At 38.7% G+C, this 21,228-nt stretch overlaps 3 protein-coding genes across 6 annotated transcripts in view; 1 reads left to right on the top strand and 2 right to left on the bottom strand.

Moving 5' to 3' along the window:
- The window catches only part of LOC135489839 (RUN and FYVE domain-containing protein 2-like), a 36,506-nt gene that overhangs the window by 12,599 nt on the left and 2,679 nt on the right, over positions 1-21,228 (bottom strand). For 2 of the 4 annotated variants that reach the window (XM_064775404.1, XM_064775432.1), the window contains exons 2-11: positions 15,666-15,836; positions 14,988-15,105; positions 14,651-14,755; positions 14,277-14,400; positions 13,813-13,901; positions 13,390-13,470; positions 12,889-13,060; positions 12,337-12,357; positions 11,445-11,561; positions 10,906-11,073 (exon numbers count right to left, since the gene is read on the bottom strand). In XM_064775404.1, coding sequence (XP_064631474.1) covers positions 10,906-11,073; positions 11,445-11,561; positions 12,337-12,357; positions 12,889-13,060; positions 13,390-13,470; positions 13,813-13,901; positions 14,277-14,400; positions 14,651-14,755; positions 14,988-15,105; positions 15,666-15,836 — 1,166 coding nt within the window. Of the gene's footprint in view, positions 1-10,905; positions 11,074-11,444; positions 11,562-12,336; positions 12,358-12,888; positions 13,061-13,389; positions 13,471-13,812; positions 13,902-14,276; positions 14,401-14,650; positions 14,756-14,987; positions 15,106-15,665; positions 15,837-17,769; positions 18,134-21,228 lie in introns of those variants that run through there. The other 2 variants (XM_064775423.1, XM_064775413.1) reach the window with 2 other exon arrangements.
- On the top strand, positions 681-9,138 carry LOC135489852 (uncharacterized). Its single transcript, XM_064775448.1, has 4 exons — positions 681-803; positions 3,380-3,619; positions 5,597-5,662; positions 7,485-9,138. Exons 1-4 carry the CDS (start codon positions 801-803, stop codon positions 7,512-7,514), a joined length of 339 nt encoding a protein of 112 aa, XP_064631518.1. The 5' UTR covers positions 681-800; the 3' UTR covers positions 7,515-9,138.
- On the bottom strand, positions 18,534-20,111 carry LOC135496644 (beta-1,3-galactosyltransferase 1-like). The gene has a single exon (XM_064786075.1). It carries the CDS (start codon positions 19,719-19,721, stop codon positions 18,534-18,536), a length of 1,188 nt encoding a protein of 395 aa, XP_064642145.1. The 5' UTR covers positions 19,722-20,111.

Here is a 21,228-nt window from a genome sequence, read left to right as displayed (position 1 = left end):
GAAAATTTCTCCAAAAGATCACAGAAATGGAAAATCCTGCAAGATGTTAGCAAGCATGGTGATGATTTGATTTGTGACTGTGGGAATGCAAATATATGACACCTGCAGTATTTTGAAATTACTCCATTTCCACCAATCTAAGACCGCTTTATCAATGACTACTAAATTGACCCAAAGGCTAAGCCGGAACATCAAATCATGACCATTGGACAACTAAGTAGACTAGGTAGGCTGGAGGTGTTGGGCGAATGGGGATGTGCAATACCGGATTTCTCTAGCCAACCGATTATCTATCCAAATTGAACGATGTAAGTAGATTTGAATGACAATGTCAGATGAAATGAAGGCAGCAGAGAGTGAAGAACTATGCCGCCCCCCCCCCCCCCCATCAGATCCAACATTTTACTAATATCAGATTCACCATTGACAAAACTTTAATGAATGCTCAATTCATAGATAACTTGATGAGGAAACCAAGCTCTGCCACGGAAGGGGGGTTGATCAATCATCGGAACAGCAAAATGTGGTAACTGAAGTGATGCCAAGATCTCTGTATTGGAATTACATACACAAGGAGTAGGCGGGGCCTTACCGCGAGCACATAACAAGTTAGCGCTAATTGAATATGCAAGTTATGTTAATTAGACAGGGAAGAATTAGTCTCCTATATCTTGAAGGTCACACGGAAATACTTTCACTTGGTCTGGGCTGACAGCAAAGGATAACGTTCTTACAAAGGGAATCATCAAATTCTGATTACATCTAATTCTAGGATAGTGAGCGCCGAACGCAAAATAAACATGGTGAGTCCATTTTTTCTGTCGTATTTTGAACCTTTCAGAGCTATTGTCATTTGTAATGACAAGAAAACTTATAGCAACTTTGTGATTGATTGACACACGAACAAGATGAACATCTATCAAAAGTGGATTCTGAAGAATCTTTCTGATGTCACTTTACAGAAACCTTTTGGAAAGATTTGCAGAAAGTTTTTAAAGATGTTATCCTACAAATAGAACAAGTCTTCTTGCCTGAAGCCAATTTCCTCATTGGTTCAAAAATGAGATAGTCATACAGATTTCGAAGCTCTCACAGAAAAGTCTTTTAGAAACTTTAAAGAAATCTTTTGAAAAGTTCTGTGCTTGACCCCCTAACGCCTGCCTGAATATTCCCTTATCAAATAATTACGACAACCATACTGATGCAACATGTCATGGGAAATAACATGAGCAGACCACAGGGTGAAGTTTAGAATTGGTTCATTTTCTCCACTCGATCACCCCTGATTCCTCATCATGATCATCGTTACAATCGTAATGGAACGGCCATACAGCATTTAGTATTTATCTAGGGAACCCCATGTCATCAGTCAAGGCGAAACCACATATCTAACTGAGATAATTTCCCTAGACAGATGGCACAGGCCACCACAAATCCTTATCTGGATGAAACAAATTTGATAAAATTGATAAAATTTTATTTGATTAAAACGCAACTGTAATGGCAGCTTTTTTTTATTAGATTGTTCCTTCTTACCGACCTGTGTCTGGTCCAATGCTCTCACAATATTAATTGCCTCTTCAGGTTTTATGCCTTTGGTCATTCTGAACTTCCAGAGGTATCTCTTTGTAATTTACTCTCCACATATGAGGGGCAACAAAGTCAGAGACAACAAGGTGGTGTCAAAAACCCAGGTCTTTTGTATTCGTACACCCATTCACCTTGTTATCTTTTAGCCTATATTGGAGACATGGGTTTTTTCTCATCTATTAGCCTAATTCGGGGAGCTGTTGTTGAAATTATTCAGAATTTCAGCCAACAGAATCTGAAATGTATCCGATATTGCTACATGCATCTCCACCAAAAAATGACATATTTTTGGGTTAAGGGCAGTCATTGGAACGATTTTGAAGCAGAATTGACCATTTTGAGGTGGCAGGAAATGCTTCATGCGGGTCCGTTTGGGGACATGTGGCACCCTCTTACACTATTTAACAGTGTGAGAACCATGCAATTGAACAACCGCTCACCTGATGGTCAAGATGACCTTTGGTATCAAGGAGCAGGAGCAGATACAATACCCCATTGACTCATTTTTGAGCTCGATCATTGGGAAAATGAAGCAATGACCACGCCAGGGTTAGAAGGCAAGACCCTATAGGATAGAGACAGATGCTGAAACATGTTAACAAGTAGGCCATTGCGCTCAGGGACTCTGTTGGTCATGTTAGTTCATTCGTATCACGACAATCCGCTCCCAAGTGAATGACAGATGTATTTCTTCTCAGTCTCATAACAGCTAACCTGGTCATTATCTGTGTGATCAGTTGACCACACCTCGCCTTCGCAGAAGAGAGATTTGCAAGGAATATTTTCTCATTCCTAATTTGAGTAGGAGGCTGCATATTTCTAAACTTTTTGATACGATAAACACATATATATATATATGTAATCTATCTTACTTAATTGGGCAATATTTTTCATACCAAAGTTTCAATTAGAACTTCATATTCAATAGACAAAATTTATGATGCACCTTAGTTAGAAAACAATCGTTAATTCCCTGGTACAAAGTTTAAAATGGAAACATCAAAACGAACCTATGAAAAATATATAAGCTCTTTTTGGTAATTTTACAATGCCATTAAAGAGTTTCCAAAACATTGGAGATTAATATTTAATCTTAGCCCCAAGGTAAACATTTAATATACCTTGACCTGAAGCATACTGTTCAAATAAGACTGGAACTCTAAGCCTATCAGTGTTACCGAATATTCAATGCGGAGTAATTTTTTTGATCAATTAACACTTTTAATTTTTTGCAAGAGATAATGAACTTCCAAAGGTTATGCTAAAATATTGGGAGAAAAAAATAAAATGGGACGCAAATAGGAATTTGACAAAATTCTAACAAAGCATGAACGGGAGTTGATTAAATTTTGACGAAATGTGTTCTTCTCAAAAAGAAATGTTCTTTAGGCACACCTAAAACAGGTTATACTTTATAATTCTACATTGTTCTAGATATCCATAACAGACCTACATGTATTCATAGTCCTCCTAGACAAACCATTTTTGAGTAACTGGGAAATAATTGGCATCAACTTGCTTGCCTATTTTCTCCCTTTAATTGCCCGATATTCATTACAGTATCACAATATTAACAACTTGCTTGTCTATATTCTACTTTGCCCACTTTATTTTCATTGTAACATGCCTGGTGTTACTGATGGTCACTCTTATACTCAAGCAGATAGTCCAATGTAAGGGATTAAATTTCAGTCCGAGCCGTTAACAATGATATAACCAGTTACAGAGGAGAAATAACATGCATATATGTAATTTTTTTACAAGACAGCCTGATTCCTTATTCTTGCAGGAAGCTATTGTGACAAAAAGCCTGGTGTTACTGATGGTCACCTTCACCCTAACGCAGACAGTCCACAGTCAGGGATTCCATTTCAGTCAGAGCTGGCGACCAAATGGCAAGCGATCGCAAATGAACAACAACGAAATCATGGGTAAAGTGCGACAATGGGCATCGCTTGGAAATGTTGAGAATAGTGGAAAATGCGCCTTGACACCAGAAGGCGCTGGTGCTGTGATGAAAATAATTCAGGTAGGATATGTCTTATCATGAGTTTTTTCCCACAAAATCGTTAATATCTAAGCTATATTACCACTCCTTGAAGGCATATGCAGGAAGAGTACCTGAAAAGCTCATCCCTTACATCCAACCACAATATATTGAGATTTACATGTACCGGTAGTTAAAATTTAAAGGGAACCTTACACAAAACGCTGAAAAACATACAGGTTTTTGAAGGACCCAGTAAAAAGTTCTCATGCATAAATCTGAGCACTTCTGAGGACCCAAGACAGACCCCAGACCCTGGATGGATGGCGGTCCTATACCATGACAGGTTTTTATACCTACTAGGTCCAAGTTCAGGTGTCATAAACAATACAAAAATATGATTCCATCACGTACAGCTTTGGAGAGTTTGTCAGTCACAATCAAATTCTGACAATGTTGGCTCCTTTGAGATGGATAAATTATCCCCAGACCAGTTCCAAATTGCCTTCCTAGCTCAGTTTTATAATTAGATTTGCAACATATAAAATTTGAATACAAAATTGTGAACAATTCCACAAGTTCTGAATGGTTGGATGCAAAAGTTTAATTCATCATCAACTTTGAAAAACCCATGGGTGACGAATTTTGAAAAATTTCTAAATTGGAAATTGACGGGAACTGTCATCTAGTTAGAGCCTGATCTCTAGGTGACAGGGTGATTGCACACAGGGAGTCCTTGTAGCCAGTAATTGTCGGTGCCTGTCCTGTCCTGGAGTACCATTGATGGATACCAGTGGGGAAGGAGCTACGGGATGAAGTAGTGACCTCCATGTGATAGACTGCAGTTTGAGACCCGAGTGTAATTTGACTTAAGAGTGCCATTGTGCACTGAGATAGCAGAGGCAGCTAAACGGCCGACTTGGTGCAAGTTATCATGGCCTACCTGGCTACTCTCTTTAGTTCTCAATAAAAGCCTTTCAAAGTCTTCAGTTGGTCAACGCTTACCACTGATCTTTCTGATCCATGTTTTGACCCTCGTCTGGCTAAAAACTTCGATTCCCATTCTTGATACCTAGTCATATAGTATTCAAATATAAATTTGATATTTTGGAATTCAAACTAATATAATACAAATTCCTGCCAAAGTGAAGCATAATTAAACATCAACTTTGTCAATTTCTGATTAAGGAGTGTGATATTTTGCCCACAGAGATGAACACGACTGCTAGAACTGATCAAATGGTCTATTAAGGAGTTCCTCCCTTGGGTGGGGAAACAGAACTTTTATTACCTTGTGAATTACTATACAATTTATTTCATAAAGGGGTCATGAGATAGGAGACCTCTCTTTGCTAGCGATTGTCTCACTCAATAATATCAAATTGATATTTCTGTCTATGGGTCATTATGTCTTAATGTGTTGGGTGTGGTCGGTAGGTTCATACCTGACACAAGCACATAAATTGTGACCAAGGGCAAGACAGCAATCAACCAGTGAGAGCAAGTTAGCGGCAATCAATCCAAAAATACTTTTGGACAAATAGAGCATGAAAAAATGAAACAGCTGAATTCCCATAGTAACCAGAATAAGCTTCTCAAAATATTACCCTCCCCAAAAAATCGGCTTCTCAAAAGATCCATACATCAGTAGCAAGACACGCCTGAGCATGACTATCCTTAAAGTGTATATCAATATGTCTGCAGGCTAATTTTTTCAAGGGTTTTCTCTTGTTGACTTGGAATCTGAAATAACATTGGCTCAAAAATCAATTGATCGAAAGGACAGCCCACAAAGCCGAGTTTGACAGAGTTAGAGTTCAAAGAATGCAGAGGTTGATATGGTAGTTGAATGTCCAATCTCATTACTGAACAGACACATCATGATGGGCCTGTCCTGAGAAGGCCGACCATGTTATTTGATATTGATTGTCAAAGGCGAATCTTTTTGTCCATATAGCTGAGAGCATAGCCACTGGTCGCTAATGTTTCTCCTACACTTTTCATTCCTAATCATTTCAGGATGAGGTTCAGCGAAGTCGAAGCTTCTGCCGAAGTGATGTCGCAATCATGTCAGCACTTTTCAACGTAAGTACTAAACCTCTTCAATTGTGACCAGTATTGTATAGTCATTGCAAGAATTAGTCACCATTTATTTTAGAGAAAATGAATTTTACACACAAGTGATGGAACATTCATTAAGAAAAGAATTAACTTTAATCATGTTAAAACTATGTCTTCAGATAGCGTCTGATAGTAAAGACAATCTCACCAGGGTTCAAACCAGAAAGTTACGAAATGCAACATTATTTTCGAGCTCCCGTGCATTTTGATGATTTTTCGATTGAGATATGCATTTGATATTTGATATAAATCCTAACGCCTGGGGTTGATAAAAGCAAATATACTTAAGCCTAATTACTTCAAAGCGTTGGCTGACGGAAACGGCAAATTAGAATGATTGTACTAAGCTAGTTGGTTTAAATTGTGATTTTATATACAAGACATATTATACCGTTCCTCAAAGGCATTTTCAGCAGCCTTTCACACTAGGTATTGGTGTGCACTCTTTCTTGCCCACTCTTCTGATTTTTGATTTTGCAGATTTTTTTTGTGGGGGAGGGCTGAGGGGCAAAAAATCCCATTATATATTGAACTAAATGGTGCCAAATGGAAGCATTGATTATTCATCACTAGGTTAATGTCATATGGACTGCTGGTATTATAAGGTGATATATAAGGAGTTGGTACTGAGAAGTGGTACCTTATTGACACTCCAAGTTATCCCCTTTACTTGATATGTATGTGAAAATCATTAGCGAGGCGACCTTCTGGCCCCAAACCCTCTGAATTATTCACCAAAACTGAAAACATTTGGTAGGATTCCTGGATCTAAGCTGTCCAAGATTCGAGTCAAGATGTCCGGTGTCTCAACTGGAGACCTTCCCATCATGTTTCGATTCATCAGATATGGTCGTATTGCAAATCCGATGCCCACTCAAGGAGCCCTACAATCACTTCTTGTAGACAGGACCAAAGAAATTGGGCAAAATATTTATGGTATGACATAATTTATCTAATGATTATGAAAAACATGGCTGTTCTATAGCAAATATCATCAAAGTCAAAAGTTTGCCTACTTTAGGTATTTGGCCCTATTACAGTATCAGACTTGCAAAGTGTTGGACAATCGATGAAAAAGTACCCCAAAAGTAGACTTGATTTTGATAATCAAATCAAATCACAAGAAAAGTTTTAGTACGTTTAATGAAATAATGCCGAAGAAAGTTTCAAAATAACTCTTGAGACCAGTGACACAGCTGTGAAACGATATTGTCATTATGTGACTGTTTTCATAATGAATTAAACTTGCCCTCCCACATGCACTTAAAACATTAATATTGTCCCATAAGTGTAAAAAAATAAGTTGGGTTTGTTAAGATAGCGCAATGCCTAAAGGAAATTACCAAAAACTTTGGAAACCTTGTCACTTTCACAGGCATTGGATTGAATTTGATGTAAGTTTGCGAGATTGTTGGGTATTGGCTCAGCAACTGTAACTGACCAAAAAGCCTGTCAAAGCAGCAAAACAGTGACAGTAAGCCGATGCAGTGGAAGCGGGCCTTAACAATTGAACATCAGATCAGCATCAGATCAACCAGGACGCGGGGCCAACCCACCAATTCCGTCATCATCCAACTTAATCTAAAACCAACCATTTGAGAACATCTCTTTACAATTACAGCATCTCCAGAAAACTGCTTCAGCAATGCAACAAATTTGAATCCTCAACCACAACCAAGCTAAATATTTCAGTATCCGCTGCCCAGGGCGGGGTCTTAATACTAACAAGTTATCATTCCCCAACAGCAACAATCAACTCAAGCAAACCATTCCATTGTTTTTCCAGGTGGCTGGGACAGACATCAAGAAAGACTAATACCACAAAGTCTACGAGCGAGCTCAACCGGTCGCCCCCAAGCCAGATATCTGTCGCATTCTGGTCTGCAGGTGAACTTCCCATCAGTGATTTCTGCCCGGGTCTGCAGGTGATCCTTGATCAATTACAACAACGCCCCAAACCGCGGATATGTGACTTGATACGATATCAAGGACATTAGCAATTGATACCATTTATTTCTGAAGTGCTGTGCAGCTGCAATGTCATAAAACTCATTTCAAAAGCTATTTTTCAAGGAAGAAAACTGGCTCTCCGCCTTAATTTTCGTCTACTCTGCAAATTTCATCGGAGAATTGATGTAGTCAAGCATGGAGATGAAATCATGTGACGTCTGTTGATATGGAGATAAAGATTTGAAAATTTTACAATACGAAGGTGATTGTTCCAAGGATCACATGCTGTCGTCTTTTCGGTGACACTCAGTTTAAATTGAAGAAATTAGGAGCGTTTAGTTATGCAGCAAGTAGCGTCAAACCCTCTATTTTTGCACCCATCTTCAATGATATTGAGTGTCTGAATGGTTTTAAGGACACAGCTGAAGTAAACTGTTGATTATTTCCGAAAATTAAAGCTGACAGTATTAGAATTAGTCCTTGCTTATAAAAGACTCTTGGGGGTTGTTCAAATTGACTGACCTTGTTCGTCGAATGCAATTTAAGACTCAATTTGATCTCTTTGGATAGAGTCTCTTGCGATTGAGTGGCTAAACTTGGGGGTCAACATTTGCTGATTTTGATAACATGGCTGACCGGATGTCAGAAACATCGAACATTTCAAAGACTGACTTGAAACAAATGCTTCAAACGTTAGAATGGAGAACGAGCGATTTAACATGTTTATTAAGCAATATACCAAAAAACTTTTTTAGGCTTTTTAAGGGCAGTGTCATTTTCTCATGAAATGGACAGTTATCTAAATCTCGCACAGGTGATGCCGCTGTCTGAAAATAATCTACCTTATAGAATTGAAAAGAGAGTCTCCTTTGAAACGAAAGAGCTTTGGCAACAAAATAACCGCATGGTATTTAGGACGCATCAATCTTGATAACACGATATAAAGAAGTTAAAAATGTGATTGAAAATTTATGAATCAAATCACACTTTTTTGGTAAGTGATTCAAGCTGATGGCATGACAACGGCTCCACACATAGTGCGAATCCAAATCAACTGGTATCAAATATTTATTTTACTGAACTGTACCGTCTTTGCAAAGGTTGCCTCAGAATGCTTTTTTGCCTGTATAAGGATTGGGTTTCTTTGCTTATAAAAGCCAACTTGTGTTGCATTGCTTTTTTCAAGTATGGTACCACAGGTCATCTTGCAGGAGGGTGTTTGCTTATCATAAAGGGCATGAATTATGATGAAAAACATGTGATCGTGTGTACCCTCTACGACTGCCAATGCCCCTAAAGGACTAATATGTAATTATTCATGAACATCAAAGAAAACTATGTATGCTTATACTGTATCTTTAATACGACAACAGGCTGCTATTTTCCGCCGCCACTGACGACACATATACCATATGTTGCTTTATGATTTTGAAAGACATATATACATGTACATGATTTTCATATGAATAAATTCACTCAATGATAAGTTATTGTGTTGTTTTTCATTGAACCAAAACCAATATTTTATGATAAGGTAGCATAAGTCATGTAGAAGGAACACTAAGCGATGTTTGTGAGCGCAGTGAAAAACATAGGAAATAGTGAGAGTCAAGTGCACTTCCCAAGGTCAAAGAAACAGAGGTGTGCAGTCAAAGTCGAGTGTTCGGATCTCTAGAAGTCAGTGTTGCTGACCAAATTGGACCAGCACAGTCTAAAGCCCCAAATGAAACTGCTCAGAGTTTCCCACCAGCTTCCCATGCATCACCTACTGATGGTGACGTTATCGCACCTCAGCGATGTCATGTCACTCCGACAAATCAAAGGTTTTTTCATCGAGTGACTTTGTAAATCTATCTCACAGGTTTACGACAGCCTGAGGTCATAAATGAGTGTATGAACACAGCTTGTCATTAATTCCAACATCCAGAAACATTTCAGTAAAGTTCTCATCCTGGAAGGTCCCTCAAATTGAGTTTTTTTAACATTATGACCAAAAATGCCAAAAGCAACACTTTAATATCAGAAAGTCAACAAGCCGCCTGCCTTAAAAATCATGCCTCCACTCTTAACTAGAAGCAAGGATGGATCAATCAGTTGCTGAAAGTATTGTCAGGTGGGCAAACATCAGCGTGGCCACTGCAATGTCTGGTATTCAGGTGACAAATGACAGTTACACATCACAAGTTGAATCTTTTTGTTTTGCTGCAGCTCGCCTGTTGCAAGATGGAGTGCGATCAGAGAGTTTATAACTCACTTAAATAACAGAAATCGAGACCAAAACCCAATTCATATCTTTCTTTGGTGTGCCTTACTTCATCCTGCTTCTGGCAGAGATTTTGTCCAATCAACTATGCACATACACCCTAAGCTACATTAAGAACAATACCTTTCGATACAAAATTAACTCACAAATATGATTTAATGTTTGATAAACATACTGTTCCCTTCATTTTTATTTTCTAAATGTAGCATTCAAAATGTTCAACAATTCTGAAAGGGTTTCTTTTCAGATCACAATTGCTTCTTTAGATATTGATCAGGAGGAAAGGCAATGCCAGAAAGGATTTTTGAAAAACACAGAATTTATAGATACAAAAGACAACAGATATAAGTCCAAAACAAAGCACTCTTATTTTGGTAACGTTTCAACAAAATTCACAATAAGCATACTTAATTTCGCCTCAGGATTTAATTCAACCCACACGTGAAATATATGAAATAGGGAGAGGGTAAAAAGGGTAAGTTCGCAAATTCAAGGTGACATTTCATTTTTATCACAAAGAATAAACTTATGAAAAACTCAGAGCCCCAAGAGCGCACACAAAACAATCGCATTAATATGTCATGAAAGGAAAACCGTGATATAGAAGCGAATGTTGGTGGCGTGCGCCCTCAGTCCACCTCTCATTTCAAAAACTGATTCCAGGTTATTATTTCTCTACTAAAATAGTATTGTACATGTGGGCTTCCTAAGTATTTGTGAGACATGATAACATTTTGGTAAAAAAGTCCTTTTAACAACCTTTTTAAATTGAGAAAATGTCAAGCATGTTAGATTCATTTACGTTATGTGTGTTTTCAAAATAAAACAGTATCAATTCTTTGAAAGTATATTTCACATATCAATCCTTCTTGATGCTATTAGCGATAAGAAAAAGACCGAAATAGCCTTCATTTATCTTCTGTGGCTGCACATGATCACTTTAAAATGAATTCGCTCATTGCAGTTTTTTATCCTGATAAGACTTCATCCTTACCTGTAACTTGTTGTACATCTCTAAATTTATCTCTTTAATTTCTTCAAGTTGTTTTCGTAATGAAACAACCGTGTCTTGCTTTTCGTGAATATCTTTTTCCAGCAATCGCAGTGCCATCTCTATTTCTTGTTTCATACTAATTTGAAGTTGAAGTTCTTTTTCGACATCCTGAAAAGATTAAATGACATATTTAAGGATGGAGTCCTTGGAATTTTTTAAGAACAATAATCGTGAGCCAAAATCTCTGGTCAACTTCCCAAATCGTGATTGGAGGTTCCTCTTTGATGAAATGTATGCTCTAATGCATTACTCATGTACATTATAGAGGGAGATCAGTGGGATAGAGGTCAGAGCACCGGCTTCCAGATCACACCCGGATATGGATGATAGCATGACGTATTGGCAGACAGCATCAGGAAATGAAACAGAGAGCACCGCTTGTAACGTATGCTAGAATTCTGGTGGAAGTCACAATCGACGTGACTCTGTAGAGTTTTCTGATGCTGTCTGCCATTTCGCCATCTATAAGAACAACCTACCAGTCTTATTTGTGTTTCATCATTCAATTTTTTCTGTGCATCAGCAAACATGGAATCTAGGCCAGTTCTGGCAGACTGGTAAGTCCCCCTCTCGATTTCTATATCTTCTTTTGTCAGCTAGAAACAGAAGCAGAAAACTTTCAGAAATTGTCATCACAAAAGCCTTGAAAGAATTTCAGTGGATCACCACTGATTAACACACGTAACTTCAGCTATTTGGGTGCTTTTCGGTTGCATCTGTTTCCCCAAGACCAGACTTTGTCACATAATATAGTTTCCCCTTATGACATCACTATTTCGGACACTCAGCGCCTCACTTCTGGAAAGGTGTATACAGACTCTTTGCTGTCATTGACAATCAAGGGCCCTTTCTTTACATGGATGCAATGCATTCTTAAAATGAAACTTAAACAGCTGACAAAGTTTGAACACAATAGAATCGGCTACATGCATACATAATATAAATAGATCTGAAATGGTCCGTAGCTCCATCTGGTGCCTGAGCTACTGAACTAATGCTTAAAGGCTGATAATAACACACAGAGACATCTATCAGAAAACAACAAATTCAGACTGAGTCCATGATACAACATTTAGAATTAACATGATTAAGGAAAAAATCGCTCATTTATAGTGATCATCGCAGTTGCACACGACAAGAGTCAATGATTGCAGCCATTTAAAGGATCACCGGTTTTACCTGCAGATGAGGGATCTTTTTGTTGCGCACAGCAATGACTATAACAACAGGTTGCAGCGATTTTAATCAGTCGTTTGTGTGACACTTTAGAGAATGCTGCATGAAGATATGACCACAAGCATGACAGATGTCGGGTACTGTAGGTAAAGACTTATATCAGAAGTACAACAAGAAAAACCCATCATAGCTTGCCTTCTTATCCATTTTATTATACTAGAAAGAAAGCAAGAGAGTAATGTTCAAGTTCAGAATGCATGATCGTATGATAATGAAAATGGGAGTGTTACTTTATCTCCACTTTGCAAATAGATGAGAAAAAAGAACTCCACCGAGAATTTACCATGAGAAAAAGACCCCAGTTAAGGACAAAACAGGATCCTTTCCGTTCAATTGTTGAAAATTATTTGCTTAGCTAGATTACTCAATCTCCCATCCTTTGGAAGCTAATCACGTTCAACGATGAAGTGACTGCAGCAGTGGACAAACAGCATCTGAGGCTCCATTCTTTTGGGATTCACGCCAAGTGATGGAAGTGTTTTCCTCAATTCCTCAAACTTATTGCTTATTCAGAATCTCAAAATCAATTCTACACAGAAAGGCTTTGGCTATACCTCGCACACAAAAACAGTTAGTGCATCACCTTCACCTCTACCATGCATGATGTATACTTGTGCTTGCACTAACAATTGACACTTCATGTGTACACACCCCTGGACAAGCATAATACATCTCAAGTAATCTTACCTCTATTTGTCGCTGATGGGCATCAAGCAGACTTTCTTTCTCTACTTGAAGTTGCGTGTTGTCCTCTTGCAGCGTTAATATGGTGTTTTTTGAAATGGCGAGGTCTTCTTTCATCAGGGCATTGGTTGTCTGGAAGGTTTCAAGCTTCTGTTGCAGGTTGGTCACTGTTGCACTGAAAACAGAAGTTTGGATAGGTTAACTTGAAGATTAAAGACTAGACCATCGGACTATTTCCTACAATAAGAAGTAGCCAGGGTCCCTTGTAATTGACTCAAGCCAGAGAGATGATGATTTGTCTGCACCTCCACCTACTTGCACCAAAAAACAGGTCATAAAGCTCTTCCTTTTGTCAACAAGATACCTGTTTGGTATACCGACAGTAATGTTTTAATATTCTCACAAAATTAGCTTCATGGCCTTCACTGTGCCTGCCCATTATTTGAGAGATATCCTCTTTCTATAAGACATCTTTAATGCATTCCACCTACATGTAGTACTCACTTCAAATGTCGGTTCAACTCTTCTAAATAGTTTTTCTGGTCTAAAATAGCAGCCATTTTTGCATTTGCATGCCCTTCAGCACTGGAATTAAAAATGAAACGTTCGAGTCTATGAATGACAAAACACAATTCCGACCACCAGAATATATAACTTCATGTACAGAAAGTAACAGTGCCGGAACCATAGTCCTGTCAGATTGGTGACCCATAGCTCTGTAGCAGCCAGTTCAAAATGGCGCTAAGAAGGCAGTGGTTTCTTTATATCTACACGTGCATGTACTCGAATGTGGATTATTTATACAATATTGATTTTAAGATGAGGGCTTAGTGTCAATCAAGCCATTTGTAGCTTTTACATTTAGTAGATGTTTTCAGTTGGGGTTTCCACTGCTGTATACAAGCACTCACAGCGTTGATGCCTTACCTTTCCATGTCTGGTGACTGAGGGGAGAGTTGGTCAGAGAACTGATTGCGTTGATCCCGAAGATATAAACTAAAGTCAATTACACCCATCTGAAAAACGATTGGCAAATCCTTCTTACTTACATTTTCAGAGCCTTTTAGGCAGCGTTATTTTATGACACAACTTAACAAGATGTAAGGGTACATCAAAGTCATCAACACTAATGTGGATCAAATCATGATCTTAGTCATCAACTTACAAGTCGATGTAAATCATCAACTTACAGATTGATCTAGATCATTTACTTACAGGTTGATCTAAATTATCAAGTTACAGGTTGCTGTAACTCATCAACTTCCAGGTTGATCTAAATTATCAACTTATAGGTTGATCTAAATTATCAACTAACATGTTGATCAAAATCCTCAACATATAGGTTCACCTATCATCAACCTCATACAGGTTGATCAACATCGTCAACTTACAGGTTGATCTAAATCCTCCTCTTTTATACACATGTTGCAGTCTATCACATTGAGTCCGACGAGAAGGCCGGAGATCACCATCCCCTCCTCCTCTAACATTATAGCACCAGGTTCATAGCAATCCCTTAAACAAGAAGAAGCGTTTTTAAATCTTATCTAACCACGAAGGAAGATGTAGTAACTAGGTTCTATCCAATCATGGATTCGTCAATGTCCGCTTTGCTAGGCTGTTGTCTTGAGCAAGAGGTTATGAATAGAGGAATCCAATTAGAAGTACCATACCTGTTTAATCTTTGTCTCCTTGAGCAAGACCCCTACACCTCATAATGATATCAATGTAATTTTTAGTTTCTTCTGTGTTTTATTATACTCACGCTAACGTTTCCTCTTTTCTATCAATCAGTAATCTGAAGTAATCAGCTAACTTTTTCTGCATCAACGCAAGCCTTAGCCAGGCCCGCCCTCTGCCTAATGGCGTTCTGAAATAGAAGTTTGTTTTTAGAATACAATGTTAATTGCGCGAACAACTATATTTTTTTCTTCAATATAATCATATCACTTCCACAAGGTTTCTCAAAAGGAAGTCATCTTATTTTATTTCCTTTTCAACTCATTCTAGTTGTATACATAATTTCTTCACTCATAATCTTCTCTAAATTCTGACTTTGTGGTACAGTTAGGTTTCAACAGAACGCTTTCAGCAGAACATACTTTATACTTGGCATATCTCTAACACTTGTGGTTATATCGGCAGCCTCTGGGAGATACTTCTCAACTTGCTCTAGCACTGCAAAGAACTCCTTTTTGTCTCGTAGAATTCCTTTTTTCGCTGAAAAATGAAGGGATAATCTCAGATCAGACTTGAGACTCCATTCCAATCTCAATCAAGACATTCTCCCTGCCACTTAACACCTCAGGAATCAGGAGTCACATCAAGTATTCTGGCAACCTCTCTAGTGTCATTCACTGAAGTGTATTTACTCGGTCTGTTACCATAGCAACTGTTACCATAATCACTCAATCAATCGCTAAGTAAAAATGTAGTATCGAGCAAAGAAACTGAAGAGTTGAGAAATTGAAAATGGCACCAGTTCCGAAATCAATGAATTATGCCAGCCCTGTCCCTGATAATAACTCTTTCTACTATTCCTTTAAAGGAACTATATAGGCAGCAGCTAGGCAGGCAAGATAAAGTAACATGAAATCGCCAATAGGGGCCTTTCACATCTCACAGTATGTCGAAATGATAGACGGTTGTATATTTAGTGCTGAATCTGACATGACCCAGGGCCCTTACTGTGTATATGAGTCACCTGAAGATGGCCAAATTAGCCTGTCTGCTCCTGCCTATAGTCCCCCTTTAAACTTAAAGGGCCAACAACAACTTACGTTTTAACCTATGAATGAGCACGTGTTCCAAAACGACAAAGAACTGCTGGAGCGGTACATGGTCATCGTCCAGCATGCGGCCGTGGGATAATGACGAGTCAATCAACTCTTTGATTATTAGTTTGGCCATATTGAGCAGGTTGCATCTCTCGATTGTGATGGGGTCTCGACCTGAAAAGATACAAGGACAGAATTCTGGTCAAAGATATTCCTTAAGTTAAGGTGGATTGATCGTTTAGGATGGCTGGATGAATGGGCAAATTAGGAATGTAATGGCTCCGTCTGTTGCGCAGCTGAAATGTCAGGCTATGTAGTCCTCGCAACAGCGAACAAAGTAGATAAAACCGACCATATTTTAGTTCAAACTTCTGAAGTCGATCCTGTGACTCAATCCCTGGCCATAACCTCAGAACAGAGGCTTTCTACTGCAAACCTAATTTAGAAACTGATACTTGGTTACAGACGGCGACCTTAGCAAAATGGCATTTGCAACTGTGGCAAGATATCATCTTTAAAAGTTTTCTTATATGTAAACATACAGTTCTCCGATTCCCATGGCAGGCAACCTTTGTTGGTTGCCATGGCAACTACAACAGGCATCTGTTGGATAAACCAATAAATTGTGGCAGTGTCGTGCTCAATCAAGCAATTGAAAGAATCGATAGCCGGTGGTGACAAATGATGCATATTCGATAATCATGGAGCGGACCAAATCATGTTCTACAATCACATCAAACGGAAGGGTATGTTGAGGATTTTGAGAGGGCATGGTGCCATTTTGTCAAAAAGGGCACGTAAGGGCAGCAACCATAAAAAGGGTTCTTTTGGTAGGACCTTAGAGTAAATGCATTCTGGAAACTTTTTATAATGATTAAGAACGACCCTTGCTGTCTGTTTCAGCTTACATCTGATACCTTGATCAGCAAGTACGTTGTATTTGAAACGTTTTTCAATCCATTCATTACCAGACCAGGTGGACTTTTTTACAAGTAAGAAATTGGGAGAGTTCCAGTGCGCCTGGCAGCACAGGTAAACATATGAACGTATATACAAACAGGTGGAAGAATCTTTCTGTACATTTCCCGATGCATTTAAAAACTGATATCAGTACAAGTACAAGAACACTGTACATTAGTGTCAACAGCTGGGCGATACCTCAAGCTAATCTACCTTTAAGGTTCAAGATTAGCATTCCTGCATATTTTGTAAGCCTGTGGGACTAAGGTGAGGATATAAAACAGAAACTGGAATAACTCCATCAATTGAAAAAAAACCCGTAAATTCCATAGCTTACTTTTATTTACCACCACAGAGCAAGAAATCCAAGTACATTTGTAGAGTGTTGGCCTAAAGAAATTCACAAACACAGTACAGTAGTATGAGAATCGCCACCTGAGGTAGACAAGGAGTGAATCTCAGGCTAAATATGTTCAGCCTCCTTTCATAGGTAACTGAAGTTGGATGTCACTAATGTACATGCAAATTTGCTGAGTTCCTGGAAAGAGGCTGCTTCGGACTTAGTAGAATTTCTGTGTACATTTTCTGATGCATCCTAGAACTTTCCAAATGCAGGATCTCTAGTCGATATGATCCCTGTACTATATCTATCTGATAAAATTGAGATGGTTGACAGTAACACACACCACATCATGACATGTACTCCTTTGTTTTTATTTAGCACATTTCTCATGAGTATCCCTCTCCACCCCTATCCTATCATCACCAACCCCTAACCCAACCAATATTGACAGCAATTACAAGCTACATTCCGATCATACAACCAGCAGTGAAGGCTAATACATCCAATATACATTTGTACATTGTAGATTCAATATTGCTGCATCAACTCAGCTGTGCTAACAATGCTACTGCTACAAAGTATCGTTACCATGCAAAGTGCTTCATGCTAATTACTCAATAAACAATTCCAAACGGAGACCAATGGACCATGATGTCATTTATACATACAATCTGTTAGCATCCATGAAAATGTACACCAGCTAATGTATCAGATCCACTATACATGTATCATGTCTGTGTTCGCTACATTGCTAATGCTAGCACGAGAATGCAAACATAACTTAGCGAAGACATAAATACCAACCATCTTCGACCTCTTCAGGGGAATTCATCGGCATGAGAGATGCCATGTCCAACTGAACATCGGTGAGTTCCCGCAGACACAGCCATTCTCCATCCACGGAAACACGGAAATTACACAGATAAATTGTCTCCTCAGCCATTTTGAATTCAGGGCTAGAAATCATTGGATTACCCAGAATCCTATGGTATCAACATAATCTATCATCGACAATCAGACGTCAATTCTCCCCCCAGGTGAATTATGCTGCCGAAACGCCACAGTATCGTTCATTTGTAGTTAGCCGAGATATCAATGCTATCATTGTTTTTATGTACCAAGTAGCATGGGTATAGCATGGCGCTAGCTGTGTTGGTGCAGGCAGTATTGATTTTTCCCGGACTGTCTACATCAATTTGCAATGAGATTGCATATTTTGCTGAGTTTCTAATCAGGCCAGTCTATAATGGGAGATGAAAAGTGATGTGGCAAACTTAAGATGATTGATTGGAAATTAGAGCATGTTTACAAGTTTGAGTGTTTAAAAATACCTGAAACCTGAATAAATCATATTTTCAAAGTAATCTGCAAACTTCTCATCTAAGTCCATAGTCAATCATTCAGTTTTATATCGTTCATCACTTCAAACTAAAAAAATTATACATGTATTCATATTTTCTTAAAGGGACACTATACAGTGAGGAGCCAAATAGTCCTGATTTGGTTACACCAATCTGATAATTATAATAGGTGTCTAAACTATCTGTCATAGTATACAATGGCACTGTTTACCAAAAGCAAGTTTTAGTAAGTGTTATATCCTTCTTTCGACAAGCATTCCTTTCATGCACACTCCTAGTTTGTAGCCATTTCAAATACCTTTTCATGCTTCGGTAACCAGGTATCTGATGCACAACTTTTAATTTCACCAGGATACATTTTTCTTTAGTGACAGCGTGTTTCAGGTAGTTCCAGACCAAGCACGCCCATCGCATTTTCGTTAGTTTTATTTTCGCGTAGTGTGCACAGATTCCAATGAAAGCGTCATCGATTGGGAATGTCTGCCTTGGTATTTTGTAAACACGTGAGACATGGAAAGACGCACGATAAATCTCCCGAACAGCGACTTGTGAAAATAAAATAGCATATCCACTAATGTAGGGTGGTAAAGTGTCATTTGCATAATCTTTGTGGGACATGTACCACTTGCTTTTGGGATCCCTAACGACTTTGACATTATTGCGCATACCTGCATAGACAACGGTTAGATTCTTCAACTCTAAATCTATAGCGTAGTCTACAATGTTTTCATAGATGACCAACACATCGTCATCCATTTTTAACAAGAATTTTGCATGTTGACATTTTGTCAGCTTCCACTTTAGAGTTTCAAGAGCCTTATAGGTCATATTTCGGTAGGCATCCTTATGATTAGTCAGGATAATGTCTCGATATCTTAGACTTTCATAGTGAAGTTTGGCATCTGTCATTTGGTCATCTGCTCTTGCAGTAACAAAAACAAATCGAACACTCTTCCCCCGATAGGGCCTAACCTTTATAGAATCCCTCATCCCTGTACGGCGATTGAAGTTCTTTGCTGAACTTATGACCATAATGAGCAAATAGATACTGTCTTCACATGGGGGAGGTGACAGAATCAAATCATCCATTAAGAGTGATGCTCGATGCAACATGTCAGCTGTCTTCTGATCTATAGTTTGTAAGTTCATTGGTTTTAGTTTAATTGATTGTGATTGGACTTCCCCTGTTCCCAACGACTGCTTTTTAGCCAAATTTGTCTTTACATGTCGCGAATAACTGAATAGTTTTTCAGTTCGTTCCAAAGCACTCAACTCAAGCCTCCTCCACTCACTTCGATGGGGCACCAGCTGGTGCACAAATGAATCCATCCAGTAATAACACAAAACGTTCATTGCCAAAATGACCAGAACTAACCGCAGAAAAATTGACCTCATCTCCACCAAACAGCAATGTCACTGAATGCTTCAATTCCCAACGATTTGCAACTGTCCATGAAGTTTCCTGTTTTTAATTCCAACCGATTTGAGCCTGTCCATGTCATTGCCTGTTCCAATTCCTACCAATATGTACCTCCATGTCACTGTCTGTTCAATTCCTACAGACTTGTGTCCAAGTCATTCTGATTCCTCCAGAACTGCGTTAGTCCATGATATTGCTTTCCTACCAATGCCGTGAATGGAATGATTTTTCCAGGAGGGGACGACAAAACCAAATATTTTGCCAATGGCCTTAAAATGTATGCAACCCAGCAGGATGAGTTAACCACTTCTAACATTCTTCTCAAACGTTCCCAAAAGTGGTGTCCTTTGGCAAGTATTCCTCAATGTTCTTCATTAAGGGACAGGTCAAAAGCAAATGAGCTGGATTTTGGTCTCCAACTCCACATCCACATCAGGGTCCACTAATCAATGTTTAAAAGTAGTAACCTAATTATTGACATCAGCTGGTCATTAAATGAACCACTTCAGTTTCATGTTACAGTATCAAGTCTCCCATTTCAGCTCTCATGACCAGGTTTGGCTGAATGCAGAAATATGACTATTTCTCGTACTTCATGTACTTGGCAAATAAGTCAAGTACATGCAGGTGCATTATTACTTTCTTCTGTATTTAGTTTCTCAAAATGCTTATTTGTGTATGTATCAACCAGGACTTGTGATGCATGGGTTTGACTGCCTGACTATGAGCCCGCACTCTATAACACTATGCCACTGAACTCCCTAGGCAATCACAGCTATTCTGGTGACTGCATTGTGGACATGGAAGCATCAATGAAAGACTGTTTATACCTGATTACTTACATCCTGACAAATTAGCATCAAATCAATTCAGATCCAACATAGTTAGCAGGCCTGATGGAATACCGAAAAAACAAACACCTACAATGATAGGCAAATAGAATCATTTTCTAATGGATTTCCCTTCAAACTGATCTTGTGTAATCACAACCATGTAAACCGAAGCTTGAATACATCTGCATCAGCAGAAGCCTTTCTATTTCGTTTTCTAGCTTTACTCATGTTGGCATGGTTGCGTAAGGGTAAATTTATCAAACTTTCTGAGGCCCAAATGGCTTGTTTATTTTGCTAAATGCTGATATTATGATATTTGTATCCATCAAACCTGTTGTCATTTCCAGACATTACTAGTCCACACTGTCAGTGAGAAATATAACATCATTTTTAAGACAGGTTGGGACCCTTACAGTCACAAATAGCCGAAAGCTCCAATACCGAGATCCGGCAATCAAGTCGCACAAACCATCAAAAGTTGCATATGTCACCAGCCAAGATGGACACCTCAAAGAGCTGGGCATTCAGAAAGAAGCTGTTTACAGGGAAATGTACAAGGACATTGTCACATTTTTTGAGGGAGAATCGGAACGGATGCAGCTCCTCCACTCAGAAGATGCCAACGGTTTCCGTCCGCTGGAACTGGCAT

Source organism: Lineus longissimus, chromosome 1 (assembly GCF_910592395.1).
Source record: "Lineus longissimus chromosome 1, tnLinLong1.2, whole genome shotgun sequence".
In the NCBI taxonomy this organism is placed as follows: Eukaryota; Metazoa; Nemertea; class Pilidiophora; order Heteronemertea; family Lineidae; genus Lineus; species Lineus longissimus.
This window is presented reverse-complemented; position numbering and strand designations above follow the sequence as displayed.